Source organism: Chiloscyllium plagiosum, chromosome 42 (assembly GCF_004010195.1).
Source record: "Chiloscyllium plagiosum isolate BGI_BamShark_2017 chromosome 42, ASM401019v2, whole genome shotgun sequence".
Taxonomy (NCBI): Eukaryota; Metazoa; Chordata; class Chondrichthyes; order Orectolobiformes; family Hemiscylliidae; genus Chiloscyllium; species Chiloscyllium plagiosum.
Genome location: NC_057751.1, coordinates 15,373,592 through 15,389,650, shown reverse-complemented (window position 1 = coordinate 15,389,650; position 16,059 = coordinate 15,373,592). Strand labels below are relative to the sequence as shown.

The window sequence follows — 16,059 nt, the reverse complement described above, 5'->3', positions numbered from 1 at the left end:
AAACGTTTGCATTTGTATTATCTCTCCTTATTCTTCCTCCTCAAGTTCAGAAACTAACTGCGCTTAGAATACTGAGAAACAGATAATCGAGCTGTGCCCCACATATCATTTAGAAGTAGCCCTGTGATAAATCTCAATGGCATTGTCTATTACAATTACTCATTCAGCCGTTGGAAGGTGAGAAACAAACTCATTCGCAAAAATAGTTATGGTTCATTTTTATTTAAAAACTGGCAGCCGCCCCTGGGTGAAATTTGTGAAAGAATTTTCTGTTAATAATCAAAGCTCAGCCAGTCACTAACGTGCTGAGTCAGGATGAGATTTTCTGTTTGGCTGTTTTGCCAGGATGATATCCAGCCTTGGTTAACTTATCTATTGTTGCGCAAAAGTGATCTTGCTTTCAGAGATACATCATCCTTTTGTTGAGAAGTGCCGTGTGTCCTGAGCCATGATCTGCTTTCCTTCAGTCATTTGACTCTTGGTTCCAACTGACTGGTCACTGGCGTAACATGAAGGTCAATATTAGATGTGTGATTGAAAGAGAATTAAGATTGTTTCAATGCCTCATTTACATGGCAAGTTGTAATTGGGTCTTTGCACATTTTAGTGATTCCTAATTTTTACTGTAAATACTTCATGCAGCGATAGTTGTACCTTTTGTCTTTTGCGAAACATCAGTTTTTCACCATTTCAAAAGTGAAACAATGAGCCTTCAAACTTTGTTTATTGGAGATAAATGCAATTATGTTTCTGTTGTATTCATCATTGCAAACTCAATTTCTACAATGTAAGGGCTAAAATGTATGGATTTAAAACGATCTTCACAAATAATTTTTGAGTGTGAGATTCCTACTCTGGTAACAGAGTTTCCAATAGTTGCTGGTCAATAATGAATGAAATGGGATGCTTGTGACAAGTGAAACAGCATTAGGTGTTATTGCGATGGCTTTGACGGAACTCAATTGCATCCACAGAAGCCACCGGAGTAGGTTTAATGACTGATTTCCTAACAGCCAGACCTTCTAATATAGTTTGCCATCTGAAATGCCTTTTTGTTGAGTGTCCCTCCATGGACCCCTCTCTTACCCATGATCATGATGAAGACTTTGTTGGACCGAGCAATGGCTATGCTGTGGCAAGGATGGTTGCTGTCCCATCTTTTCAACCTGATGTCCATGGTGTAATCTCCATCCATGTGAAAGTTATCCCTGATGACAAAGCACTTGTTACCACCAATGGTCAGCCCTTTGACAAGGAAGGTCTTCCGGTCACTGCTCATAATGGCTTTGATTTCTTGAGGGCTCATTTGCTCGAACAGCCCTTGCTGTTTGGCAGCCAGCAACCTGGGACACGAGCAAGCAAAGACTGCTGCATCTTGGCATAGTCCATCTGCAAGCAAATTTCTCACATATTCGTCCCAGCCCAGCATCCTGTTCTGTGAAGCTGAACCCAGTGGGGTCAGGTTTAAATTGAGAGAGTACCAAGGTCAGTGACACGTTTCAGTTTTGAGATTGAATTTCTTGCAAAATTGCTCGAAATTGTTCTGTTGCAGTAAACAACACACTTGGAAAGAAATAGAGTAGTGAGACAAGTGTGCAAGATAAAGCTAGGAAAGAAAATGCAATGTGCAAGTATCTAGGTCAATTTTAAACTCTTGGTGTCACAAACACAGTGACAACCAGGGTTACTGTGACATCACAATATATTTCTAAACAATTTGATGTTTATGATTTAATGAAACAAAATATTCAAAGGATTGTGTTGTTTTCGATGTCTGATGTATGTCTCAGGTCTGCTAATGCTCAAAACTAAAATACCCATCCTGTTTTTGAAACTCCCCCAGGGCATCCCCCACCCCCATAATCTAAGATCTCTGTGCTTCTCTCTCTCTGACCGCTTTAGCATCCCTGATGTTCATTGCTCCATTAATGGTCACTGTCTCTTTGAGAATTCAGTCAACTTGTGGTAGGAACTCGGGAAATCATTACTGTAGCAGTAGGACACTTATTGAATTTTGATCTGCTTCCTGTTTTGATATTTCATCACTTGGACTGTGACAGATGCCAAAAGTAAAAGGTTCTAAGTAGAGTTGAGCAGGGGAGGATACTGATATTTTTGTAGGATTGATGAGAAGCAAGCACAAAGATGTGCAAGTTTGGTCAATGCCAGAGTCTCCTGTGATCCACCTGTGCCTCGAGCTTTTTTCTTTCCCTTCCCCTTGATTGCACAGGTCAGAATCCATATCCAACATCCAGGGATGTGCAGGCTCAGTGGATTAGCCATGGGAAATGCAGGGTTAGAGGGATACAACTTGACAATAGGCTATCTCTTGTGCTGAAATCTAATTTTATGCAGAGCCAGTTTTAAGTAGGATTTTCCTATAAGTGACATCTGCCACAGTTTTGAAGATGGGAGTGATTCCAAAGGATATTCTTGTCTATTTGATGAAAACACCATACAATCCTTAACAGACAGTTGATGGATGATAATTTCAATCTTTCAGGGGGAAATAAGGCTGTCTGCAAACCTGTCTTTAAGAACTGCAGGCTTAACATTACTGTCAGGGAAATTCCTCCCCAACCCCAAACCTTTGAGTCTGACTTAGTCTGTATCCTGTACATGATAGTTTGAAGTTTACTGATTTTAGTTTGCAGGATCAGAAAATCCACTTTTCCACTGTATCCAAGTGTGGTTCAAAGCTAAAGAAATGCATAATCCAAAACAGCAAATAACTGTTTTATTTTATATATGAAAGACTTCACTGTAGTTTTGAGATTGAAATTTTGTTGTACATCACACCTTCGAACATGCATTTTCTATCAGTGTCTATCAAAGTATTACAAAATTAAAATGTTTCTTATTAAAAAGGCATCAAAATATAACTGCATTCCACTACGGCAAAAAAAAATGACAATCTCCCTCAAGCTTGTATTTTAAAAGGAACACCTGATTACCTATGTAAAAAGACACTGTCTGAGGATCTGAATATCTTTTTCTCTCCTTTGCAATCTCGGTTTCTGTCCCAACTGCTCCATGTATTTGCTGATCTGCTAACAGATTTATAGAGGAATTTGGAGTCTAACACTCTTTTCCATCCCAACATCTAAGTACATTAATCTTGACGTCATTGGAGGAAAGAAACAACTTTAATTTCTGATTGAATGTGCTATTTCTCTCTCTCTCTCTCTCTTGTGAAGCAATCTTTTCACTTCTCTTGAGTCAATTCAAAGTTCAGACTTGCTTGCATTGCTTGTTTTCCCACATCTCTGTAACATCAGAATTCAAAGGCCTCCACTCATCACTACTTTGCTTTGTGGCTGAAGGTGGAGTTTTCAACCTGGAATTTTAAATATTTTGCTCACCTTCAGCATGGTTTTGCCATGAACTACTTTCTACATTGTGATTAAAAGTTTTTATTATCTTATCATCAATAGCCTAACATATCAGATATAAGGGAAAGTAAACAAAATACTCTCTCTAGTTCTGTTTGTTTATTTGAAGGGTTTTTTCTGGAAGCTGCTCTTTGCTTTCAAAATGTGGCTTGTAACATTTGGTTCTTTAAAGCAGAGAATGAGTCTTGAAGTCTTTATTCTCAGTCAAAATAGATATGAAGAGAACAAAGTATGGCCACGTTTCATTCTCAAGTATTGGTTAAAAACATTTTCAAACTATGATACTGGCCTTCTGTGAGCAGTGTTCTACCAAAATTATCCAGCCTATCATTCAATGAGTTCAGATTCCACTTGAATCAACATTTGCTACCACTTGTACCTTGCAAAGATGCCTTTTTTTAAAAACATCGTCTGTTCAGTCCAGTTCTTTGCAAGGCACTGGTCGCACATTTGTCCTTTATTCTCATCCAATGTGTTATGAAACTCAGAACCATTTGGTTTGAGCTTCACTCCAATTCAGAATACATTTCTTCAATCTTTGCATGCATTTTTCCAGCTTCAAAGCGGACTACCCTTTTGCTTAATTTACACTCTAGTTTCCTCGAGTTTTTAATAATTTTTAGCAGCAGTTTCAGTATGGCTCATGATGCTTTTCTCCTTGTTGTGGGAGAGCAGACAGTCCTATACACAAATTACATCCCCAGTATTCTCTAGCATTTCTCTTACAAGACTATTTTCTTCCTTGCTCATATGTAATAGGTGACTCTTTTTGCAATTATTGTATTTTCCTTGACACTGAAGCAATTAATTAGAGGTACTTAAAGGTTGTATATTATTGTACAACACTGTACTCAACAGGTTGGTTTAAAATGCAGAAATATAGATTGTGTTGTCAGAGGAGAAAAGCAATGTCTTTAACCCAATACACTTTAACTTGGTACCAATATGTGTTGTTGCTGATTCCTCCCACCCAGTGAAATTCTTCTATTGAGCAGTATTTTCCCCGACAGCTCAAAATGCAATCTAACCATTGCCCACGTTCACAAGAGCAGAGTTTGTTCGAGAAACTTAGCTAGCTGACAGCATCTGAGGACAGAAAGCAGAGTTAACATTTCAAAGTCTGTGACCCTTCAGAACTGCAAGCTTATTTCAACTGGGCAGATAAACTGTGCATCTTGTCTTATTTTCTCAGACAAACAGCATTAGTATCCTGTAAGTGAATGCCTTTATGTTTGGCTTTTTTTGCTGGGGGTGCTCAACTTAACATGAATATAAAGGCTTTGTATTTCACTTCAGCATTCGTTGGCAAAAAGTTTTTCAGTTACATTTCTACCAACAGTACCACAGGAATAATAGTTGGTAGGCCCAAATCTAAGTTAAACTTTTAAAAAAGTAAACTTGTATTTAGAAATAATTGATGCATTAGTGCAGTTTACACAACATACCATGATAAAACAAAACGCCGATCTCAGCACGTTGCATCCAACAGGTCCACTGCTAATAAATTAAGTGAAGACGACATACCAGAGGCACGTGGCAGTAATGAGTCAATGTGCTGCACCACAGGCATAGAGTTACTACGTACTGATTTGTAAATCCTTGGCGGTCCTTTCTGTGAGGAGCTCCAAATAGGTGTGGCATGTGTCGAGCGGAGGTAATAAAAGTGATACTATTGACTAAAGCAACCTGCACAAGAGCATTGCCGGAGGGCGAGACCACAGGCCCATACCATCCTCCTCAAAATGGCATATTCTCAGGAGAAGGTTTTTTTTATTTTGGAAAAACTGTTTCCCACTCCTATTGAAATTAAAAGTCAAACGTTTTTGATGCGAGTGTATGTGAAGACAAAGATTTGAAAATTATCAAAGCGAGATGTAGTGCTACAGTCATTTTTTAGAAAACGTTAGAAGGAAATCTGGCTTAGAAGAGTAGGCAACTCTGATTGTGAAACCTGGCAGATCCCAAACTTCTACATCTATAGACTACCATCTGCATCTTACACCTGATGCACTTCAGGCCCCTTATCCAATGTTTTCCATAAGTCCAGCATTAATGCTGAACAGTCAGCAGTCATGGATTGCACCAGCTGTGTTTCATTTTTACGTACTGGGAGCAGTGGCACATGCTACACAATGTCACCATCCTCCTCTCGTTCCTTAGCAGTATGCAGCTTAGGGCACATAGTGATAGCCTGCTTGGAGAGTTGTTCCACGTGAAGGTGAGAGCTGCAAGATGACTGGGATTCGCAACATTGGGAGGCACCAACACTGCCCATCAGGCCCATTTCCTCATGGTAAGGGTCCTCATCCAGCTGGCACACACACACCTCAATGCCAGAGTCTCCTGTGATCCGCCTGTGCCTCGAGCTTTCTTCCTTCCCTTCCCCTTGATCGCACAGGTCAGAATCCGTTTCCAACATTTTAAAATCAGAGGTCGAGAGTGCAGCAGATTCCTCATCTTGGACAATGTCCCCATTTTCTCTGTCAGGTGGAGAAGTGGGTGATGCATCTGTGGGATCATCAGACACCTGATGGTCATGCTCCTGTTCATGAGTGGATGAGCTAGACTCTGCTTCTTGTGTTGCTGTCTCTGCCACAAGTGAGTTTACAGACTCCTGTAAATCAGGCTGGCTCTCGACAACCACATTTTCTTGGTTAGAGGTCTGTGCATTCTGCTGCTGTAGTTCAGTATAGGGAGGTGGAGGTGTTGGTGGGTGCCCTGCCACCTCCTCATAGTCTGGGAGCTTACAGTTTGTCCAGAACCCTAGCAGGAGGGGTGGAAAAAACAAACAGTGAATGGAGTATGAATGACAAGATGCATGTGCTATCTACCACACTGAGCTCTGAATCATGTCTGTGCTTATCAACATGAAGCAGGAAAGTAGTGGTAAGGTTTGTACCTAATATCAGCTTCAAACGCTTGTAAAACAGATTTGGCACCAAAAGGGAACACAGTCATGAACAATTTCCACAACAATCCTGAAATATACATTTTATTAGAATGGGAAATGGAACAAAAGAAAAGGGGTGCACCCAAGGCATAAGTATGCGTTTACTTTTAAGTTGACCTGATGTATGACCAACTTTGCCAGAATGAAGGAACTAAATCGGAATCTCAGGAAAAGAATGAGGAGCTACATTTTATTATCTATGCTACATGACTGACACATGAACAGCAAACAAAAGTTATTGATAAGCTGAATACGTTTAACATGTGGACATATAGAAGGATGTTCTCCATACCTTAGAGACAGAATGGCAAGTGAAGTAGTGCTAGAAATTGCTGGAGAATGGAAGAAATTAGTACATATATTTTGGTCATACTCAAGTAAAAATTGTCAGTGAGAAGCAGAGGAGAAAATGGACTGAATGCAATACACCTGAGTGCTAAGGGGAAAGGCAGAGGAGAGCAATGGCAGTCAACGTTCTGGAAAGTTGACAAAATAAATATTTACAAGATTTTCTGTTCCACAGAATAAATTGGAGATTTAGTTACTGCCAATTCCCCCTTGCAAAGATCTCACGTACAAGGTCTACTCACTTAAATCCAGTGGCTGTGTTGTGTAGGTACTAGCGCCCTGGTAGGCCATCAAGCTGATTTCCCTCTGACGTTGCTCCTGCTGCAGTCGCAGTTTTACACGCCGGTGTCGATATGCACAGCAACAACTAAGCATAATAATGATAGTCCAGACCAGCCAGAACCCTGCCACGGTCAAGCAAAACGAAGAGGTACTCAGAATTGCAATATACTTGGGTGAGCCAATACAATGCAGGCAAAACGTATCTTTGCAAGTCCTTTAATGTATGAGGCTCAAATCATTAATTTTCATTTCACACCTTGCAACTAGAGCCAATTAAATTAATCAAACACATGATGCCATCTAAAAACAAATTAATACTTCTGTCATCTGTGTAGAGGCTGCAGGATACAGAATCACCTTATTTCAAATAATCTGTTGGAGCAGCTCACCCAGAGACGATAGCACTGGCAATTTGAGGGCAGGTGAGTGTTGCCAAATGGGTTTCACTGCTATTGGGATGTTGGAAGTGGGAAAGTAAGGCTTCATGTATTGTCTTAGTTGGACGTCAAAGATTCTATAGCATTCTCCAAAGAACAGCAGAAAGCTCTTGGTGCCTTGGCCAGCATTGTCCCTGCAATCAAAACATCAAGAACTGGAGAACTCCTGGCTCTTCTCTGGAAAATGTGATATTATTTTAAAAGACTTGCAATAAGCTCTGGATCGTGCAGATAGTGCTTGTTCTAATACACTGTCCTCAGGGATTCCTGTATTGGATAGCAAGTAGTTCAATACTTTGACCAGATTTTCAAATTTCAGATGGGCTATCATCCAGCTCCTCGATGTCTGCACTAGTGCATCCTCTTCTGCAAGTGGATAACATGGAGAACAGCCAGCCTACATAGGATATTTGGGTCCAGCAACAGTACTGAGAGAGAAAGCAAACAGATGCTAATTGTGACAGATGGAGCTGAGTGAATCTGCCACATCATTCACAAGTCCTATTCTAGGCCACAAGGAAACTTCCACCTGTGCCAAAGACTGTGAGAAATGCAATCCCAAAATCAGTTTTTGTTCGCATATTAAAAACTTACACCACAATTCATAATAGTAGGTGCAGCACTCCGTCTCTCCACAGCAGTATCCTGTCTCACACCAGTAAGGCTCGTTGTTCACTCCAAAACATAATTCTTTAGCCTGGAAAGATGAGAAAGAGTAATAAACGGCCACAAGTACATCACACGCTAGAAAAGGAAGTAAAAATGTGAAAAATGGTTGCCAATAAAGAGATGTTACCCTGTACATGCAGGCTCATTTTAAAAGCTCAAGCCCATACCTTGATTATATACTCAGCAGGATTTTGAAAAGCCAAAATTTAAAGAAGAATTGAATCCAAATGAAATATGTCTTACACCTTTAACGAGTGGGAGGAACAAAAATTCCAAAAAGTTAATAATCAGTAATTTCAGGACGACAAAGGAATAGTTGAAACTTGCAGACACAAACATTTAAAAGTTCCATATGCCATCATTGTGTGACATCCCAATGGAAGTAACCATTCAAGCACGTTATAACCTAGACATTAGTGGTTGCTTTCATGTGAAGTGACAGGAAATAAAATTGTCAGCATTCTCACTAGAGTGCATCAAGGTACTCTTTGATGCCTCATGTAGGATTGCTGTTCATGTCCAATCTCTCTTGTAGACCATCACACCAAGCACACCCAGTCTCCATTGACCTTCTCACGCCTGAGATTCACAGCCTTGCCATCTTGCCTGACCACCCCTCCCCATCCTCATTTATCTCCACTTCCCATTGCCCTCAGCCATCACTGCTCATTTCTCTTCCAACTGTACTTAGTTATAGATCTGGCCTGGTTTCCACAATACACTGTTGTACTTTTTAACTCCTATTCTCTATCCTTTAGCCCTCTGTTTGCCACAGCACTTCTGTAGTTGTTGATCACCCCAACCAAACCCCCATTAGCGCTAACTCACTCCTCAAAACTTGGTAATTCCCGTGGTAGCCCATGTCCTCATTCTGTGATAACCATGAGCACAGACTGCAGTATATAAACAAATTGTGGAGTGGATGAAGGACAATCTTCTGCCCAATTGCTTTCTGCTTCATTCTCTCAGTAAACCTGGTTTTCCCTGTACACTGTCCTCCAACAGTGAGCTCCTTGTCACAAAGAGGAAGACTACGGTTATTTGCTTCTGCCACATCTCTCCCTTCCTTGAACTCTGCTCTTCCTCTAGTTTCAATCCGACATGCTCTCGTATCCCCTGAACTCAGCTTCCCATGCAACCCATTTCTTCTCTTCTCCAAAATCAACCACCCAATATCTTTTGCTGACTTCCATATCAGTGAATATTGGAAACCATTCTCTCTTATTTGTCTTCACTTTCACCTTTACCATCATAGATCCTCTGTCTTTGTAAACTATTACCACATCTATAACCATTAATAAAGCTGGATAGCATTTCTCCAGCATTTTCTGGCTTTATTTCAGATTTCCAGCATTTTGCTTTAATTATTTTGCATTCTATTCACGCTGACTTTGCAAACCCTGAACTTTGCTGTTACAAATCAATCCACTACTTCCTCAACCTTCCACAGCTTTGCTTCACTTTATCTTCCACTTGATCTGTGCTATTTTCACTTAATGCTTTGCTGGCTGCCATCCCAGATTCCACCCTCCATAAATTCAAGCGCATCCAAAACTCGCTGCGTCTCTTCTAATTTGTACCAATTAATGTTCACACAGTGCCTTGCTGAATTACATTAATTTCTGGGCCGTTGACTTTAAACCCCAAGCCCTTCACTCAACCACCACTGGGTCTATTCAGAACAACTTCGATTATCCAAATGAAAAGGACACTGAGTATTTTGTTCAGATAATGGACTGTGTTTTTGCGGGACCTTGAGATTGGATAATCCGAAATTTGAATAACTGATGTTCAGATAATCAAGGTTGCCCTGCAATCGCCTGCTTTAATGTCAAGTTTTCTCTCAACCTGCACCATCTAATGTCTTGGATCTTGAGACACTTTCCTGCCCAAAGAAAAGCTGTTCTTTAAAGCCACGGCCTTTTGTTTCAACTACTGCATGGCAGTCAGCCTGTCGGTTTTGTCAACAAGTAAAACGTCTATTTGAAAACTCAAGGCTTCAAAAGATCTCACTTGGTGTTTTCCCTCAATCACCTCGTTATTTTTCAACTTACTCTGTGCAAAATTGACATAAATTTACACAAACTTTTGCACCAGTTAAGTGCAAATCATATGTTAGAAGTAGTTCCTGGAAGCTTTTCTGCAAATACAACATGACACGAGCAGCACTCATCAATCGCCATTTGCTGTCTGTAAATTGCAGTTGTTTGCAGGCAAGTTGAACTAGGTCCTTTGGACACAGGTACCCCAACAAGAACTTTTAAAATTGATAAAGTATATTTGAGCGCTACAAAACTGAGTGCTGTACCAGAATATAACCATGAAATGGATCTGCATAAGCTTTGAATATTGTCAGTCATTAAAAACTGGAGGAGGTACATGAGGTGGAGTGGCGACTGTAATGTTCAAACAGCACCTGATTAACACGATGAAATAATGAAAGGAAAAAAAGTTTTCAGATTACGACTGCACAGCACAAAATGGATCCCAGTACATTGTTACTCATCTCAAGGTTATTTTGAAGTCATGATTCCCAAACAATTGATCAACACAATATGTGAATGGAAAGAATCGATAAAGTCTCAAGTTTGTGATGTTTATTTAGTAACTTGCTTGACTGTACATCAATCCAACAGGGATCAAGGGTGAATATATCCTTTTCTCCAGGTGGCAAAGATTCTGGTTTTTTTTAAAGAAAGGTGAAGGAAAATTTCTGCATTTAATGCACGGGACTATATTTTAAAATACTGTTGTTCAGGGGAGTATTTTGACAATTATACACAACAGCAGTTCCCTGTATCTAATTTAAACATCCTTGGTTTATTTTATTAAACAGCAATCTACTTGTAGATTGTCAGAGAGCAAAAGGTCTGTATTATTGGACTTGGAGCACTTCCATTGTGGTTGGGCTCAGCAATTTGCCTTGTTCAAAGTCAGAAATTTGACTAAAGTGACCCATGGCAAGTTCATGGCAGTAATTTGATCTCTAGGGTCTGCTGATGTTCACTAGTCATTAGAACCACGATTAAATTACCACCATCCAATGCTATTTTTAACTTGTCTGATCTCAGGAAGGTGGATTACTGGCTGCAATATCATCCCACTGTTTACTCATTTGCTTTCCTCTTTTTCTCTTCAATTTGTGACCATGCTCTCCTGTAAACCACACAACTGCAGCCATGAATCGGCATCTGGTACCTTACGAAAGGGAGCATAAGCACAATATCTTAACAATAAGATGCATCAGAACATTGTTACTGCCTAAAAAGCACTTCAGAACAAAGCCAGAAACCCATACTAAGGCATTTCCAGCACAGCTAGCTCAGTAGGAAGTTGGAATAAGACCTCTGATCGGCTTCTTTACCCCCATCCAAGAATGCCAAGATCAGTCCAGTCCCTCCGCTAACATCCATGTTTCAATAATGTAAGAAATAGGAGCAGGAGTAGATCACTCTGAGCCAGCAGCTCCATTTCAAAAGATCATGACTGAATTTCTTGCTGATCTCCAATCCCTTGCTTTCCTTAGACTTATCAGCCTCAGGTCGAGAATACATTCACTGACTGAACAATCACCCATCGCAGGAATTCCAGAGATCCAAATCCTCTGAAATGAAGAAATTCTCATCAAGTCCAAAATGGCTGATGTTTTATGTATCAGATTGTGATACCTACAACCAAGAGAAACAGGTTCACAGCATCACTTCTAAGGCTTCCTCAGCACTGAAACGTACAACACTATCTTCTCTCATTCTTTTAGATCCCAGAGAATATAAAGTCTATTCTGCTCCTTTTGTCTCAGCAGTCTGAGGGTCAAAGGATGACTTGCTACCACTTGGGTTTGATTATGCATTGGACTTACCAGCCATATCAGATTCAATCTGCAACCTCCACCACTTAAAAACAGTGGTTACCAAAGCAGATCAGATTTTGTGGTGAGTAATTCTAACTCCCCAAAGCTTATCCACCATCTTTATAAGTTTCGTGGAATACTCTAAGCTGTTCTTGAGTGAAGCTCCAGCAATGCTAAAGAAGATGAACATCATTGAAAATAACACAATTGGCTGCATGAGTACTCCAACTATGACCTTCAATATTCACTTCTGTCACCACTGTTGCACTGGATCTGCAGTGTACACTATCGACATCAAACGATAAGCCTTGTTCAGCAGCAACCACAAATGGCAATCTCTATCTACTGTGTAGGAAACAAAAAGGCAGCACGTGCCTGGGAACACCAAAACCTTAACACATTCACACAATCCCAACACGACACTGAATTCAAATGGCAAAGACTTTTGCTTTACACAGATGTAGAAATTATATTAAAAACGGAGAATTTTATAAATGTGACTCGACTGCAATAGTCCATGACATTCATTACAAATTAGAACATGGTGCGTGAGAAAATCTTTGATGGGAAGCCTAAATCACAGGTCAAACATCTGAAAGTGGACATTAGGTGTGGACAACACAGAAGCCATTGCTTATGGACATGAATTACAGAAACTTGGAGGAGTTAGTAAGCTGTGCAATTCAATTACGCAAAAGTGGAAATGTACTTCAAACGAGTTTGGCTCCCAGCCCAGCATGCGTACACTGTTCTGACACCATGGAAGTTTACAGAAATGCTGAAGTTAAAAATCCACCTTGTCCGCAGGGCAACTTTATACCATTACATGCAGAATGTACTGAGTAGGAACAGTGCTCATTTGGGACATGCTTTAATTTAAGGTTAAGGAAATGTCAAACTTCAAAACCCTCTGAGGAAGAAACTAAGTTTTTCGAACAGACTATTTTCTTTCTAAACTCAAACAAAAGTGAAAGCCGGAAATAAAGTCATTTGCAACTTTTCTTTCAAAGATGGTTGTCTCACTAAAGTGACAACATCCCATCACACGACAAGTAACATAAAATAATAGAACTGAGTGATGTTTGTGACAAATCTAATCCAAGACAGCACAAAGGAGGCCTTTCAGCCCACTTTACCAGCTCTCTATTTGAAACAGCTATCTACTTATTTCACCCCCTCAATTATTTCCTTCTCCAGTATATATTCTTTGTCTCTCCTTTGGAAACAAGTGGGATTCCAGATCACAAAATTACTTTGTAAATAGATTCTCCAAATCTGACTGCTAGTCCTTTCTCTAATTGTCTCCAATCTGTGTCCTCTGGTTACTGATCCTCTTGCCAGTGTAAACAGTTTCTCGCTATTCACCCTCATTAAAGTCCCCACATGTAGTATCTCACATCTCCCTTTCACCTTTTCTCAGAGATAACAATCCTGGCTGTTCGTGTTTCCCCACAAACTGCAAGATGTGGCAGTAGTGCAGTGTCAAGAACTGACCACAATAGTTCTGACCGAAGTCAAAACTACATTGTAAAGGTTTACCACAACTTTCTAGCTTTCGTACGTTGCAAACAGAAAGCTGTTTTGTATTTGCAAATCAGTGCTTTAGTATCAGTCAACCTGGGTCTCCTGGGCTTAGATATTTTGTAAGATTGACTGGTTTAAACAAAAAACTTGTTTGCTTTTGTACTCTGCTGCAATTAATAAAACTCAGGAACTTGTTACAGCCTCAGGAATTAGTGGCCCAAACCTTAAAAGGATGATGATCCACGTTTCTTTCTTTCTGGCCTCTCACCTGTCCCCTACTTTTAAGTGTTCCACAACTGGCAGAAAAACTTGCACCCCTCTTAGATTTCTCCAAAATGTTCTATTCTTTAAACTCACTCTTTAAGATCTTTCTCTTTGGCCCAGCTTCTTTTGCCATTTATTTCCGAGGTCACTTAATGGCTTAATGGTGCTTTTTTGAGTCAAAGTTTCAACTCAGTAGTCTAGGGCTATTTTACCTGAAGCATTGGAGGCTGTGGGGTGACCTTACAGAGGTTTATAAAATCATGACGGGTATGGGTAAGATGAATAGCCAAGGTCTTTTTCCTAGGGTGGGAAAGTAGACAGCATAGGTTTAAAGTGAAAGGGGAAAGTTTAAAGAGGTGACTTTTTCACGCAGAGGGTGGTGTGGGCTGTCAGAGGAAGTGATGCAGGTTGAGACAATTACAACATTTCAAAGGCATCTGGCTGGGTACATGAATAGGAAGGGCTTAGAGGGAAAAAGGGCCTGATGCTGGCAAATGGGACCAGATTAATTGAGGATATTTGTTGGGCATGGATGGGTTAGACCAAAGGGTGCTTTTTTTTTTGATGCTGCACAGCTGTATGACTTCTGTAAAGTCCTTGGAATGAGAAGGCTATTCACTCAAGCCTGCCCCACCATTCTCGAAGTCCATGACTCTGGCTGATCTGACCAGCTTTCAGCCTTTGTGAATTGAGGATATTTGTTGGGCATGGATGGGTTAGACCAAAGGGTGCTTTTTTTTTGATGCTGCACAGCTGTATGACTTCTGTAAAGTCCTTGGAATGAGAGGGCTATTCACTCCTCAAGCCTGCCCCACCATTCTCTAAGTCCATGACTCTGGCTGATGTGACCAGCTTTCAGCCTTTGTGCCAACTCCTCATTGCTCTCAACCTACCTACATTTCAAAAACCTGCCTATCTTTAAGTACTTTAAGCTTCCACAGGAGGGCAGGGGGAAGAGAAAGTCACAGACTTATCCTTTTAGGGAAGAAAACATTCTCTCTCCCCTCGGCTTTAAATCAGTGTCCCCCCCCTCCCCCCTTACTCTGTATCTCAGCAAGTTCGAGATCCCCTCAACAGTGGGAACATCTTCTCAACATCCACCCTTCACAAGAGACACGTATATTTCAGAACCTTTGACTGGGCTGAAAAGGTGCTACAGAAATGCAAGTGGTGATTGCGGCACCCAGTTTTGCAAGTGTCAACTTTCAGCTCGCACTTTTAAAAATCAACTTTGTGGCATCAATCTGCAGACTGGGCTAATTGCTGCTGCTGCTGTGACCCCCCAAAAACAACACAGGACCCAGGAGGGGAAGGATAAGGAGACCCCGAAACCCTCGATCGTCTCTTTCTTCCTGCCTGCCTTTCCCATCCTCCTCCTTTACTAGTCGCGGCCTAGCGCCATGGCCGAAGCCTCGGACTTTTTTGGAGCGCGATGGCCGGCCGGCAGGCACTTCACCTCCCGCCGGGTCGCCAGGCCATACCTCGGCTTGCAGCTCCATCCGCGACGGCCCGACGGGGAAAGCCGGGGAGATAAAGAGGAGGAAACCGACGATCATCTTCGCCATGTTTCGGAGCCGCCTCCGCCGGCGCTCATTGAGGTTCCGTTCAAATTTCCGCCCGAGCCTTCCACCGCACCGCCGGCCATGGGCCCGCCCAAAGGTGGCCGGCACGCTCCGCCAGCCCCGTCCCATTGGATCATCGCGCTGTCAGTCAGGACAGCCACCGCCCTAATAGGCCGGTGCTTTCCCCAACTTGCCAACCGATTGGTGCCTCCACTGTCAATTTGGTACAGCGCCTACGCCGGTATGTCCACATGTTCCACATTCCGTCTGACCATTGGTTCTTGTCCCTGCCAATCAGGAATTGTTTGCCAGACTATTGGTTCGGATGACAGTCCATCAATGTAGTTCACCCGCATTGGGCGGCGGGCATCCAATCTACCACTCTATTGGTCTAGGTGGTTGTCCATCATTGACATCCACACCTCATGGGACAATATCATCTACATAATGGACATCGATTGGTCTATATTGCTGTCACTGAAAGTCGCCCCCGCCTTCACAGCGCGTCCCCGGCTCTGGTTGGCTAATTCCCAGGGTGTGTGGTGCTCAATTGGTCTGATCTCATGCCAATCATTCGGCGGTTGTTCCCACACTTGGGCTTGATGAGTACTGCAATTTATCGGCTCCGGTTCGGGTGAAGTTTGAAAATAAACTTCAACGTAACCTTTTCTCAACATTGAATTCCAACAAAAGGGTGTATCAGGAGACCTGCAAAAGTCCGTTAAAGGACACCTGGCACTGTTTTGAAGAAGTGCTTTGAAATAACTTCACAGAGCCTGGT

The 16,059-nt window shown here is 41.5% G+C and overlaps 2 protein-coding genes across 2 annotated transcripts; both read right to left on the bottom strand.

Moving 5' to 3' along the window:
• Nucleotides 1-1,006: 1,006 nt before the first annotated feature.
• LOC122542979 (profilin-2-like) lies at nucleotides 1,007-1,429 on the bottom strand. Its single transcript, XM_043681123.1, has one exon. The coding sequence runs from the start codon at nucleotides 1,427-1,429 to the stop codon at nucleotides 1,007-1,009; it is 423 nt and encodes a 140-aa protein (XP_043537058.1).
• Nucleotides 1,430-2,719: 1,290 nt separating this feature from the next.
• Nucleotides 2,720-15,422, bottom strand: LOC122543173 (WW domain-binding protein 1-like). The gene is made up of 4 exons (XM_043681594.1): nucleotides 15,198-15,422; nucleotides 8,004-8,106; nucleotides 6,933-7,094; nucleotides 2,720-6,155 (listed from the first exon to the last, which is right to left on the bottom strand). The coding sequence occupies exons 1-4, from the start codon at nucleotides 15,405-15,407 to the stop codon at nucleotides 5,518-5,520; spliced, it is 1,113 nt and encodes a 370-aa protein (XP_043537529.1). The 5' UTR covers nucleotides 15,408-15,422; the 3' UTR covers nucleotides 2,720-5,517.
• Nucleotides 15,423-16,059: the final 637 nt, after the last annotated feature.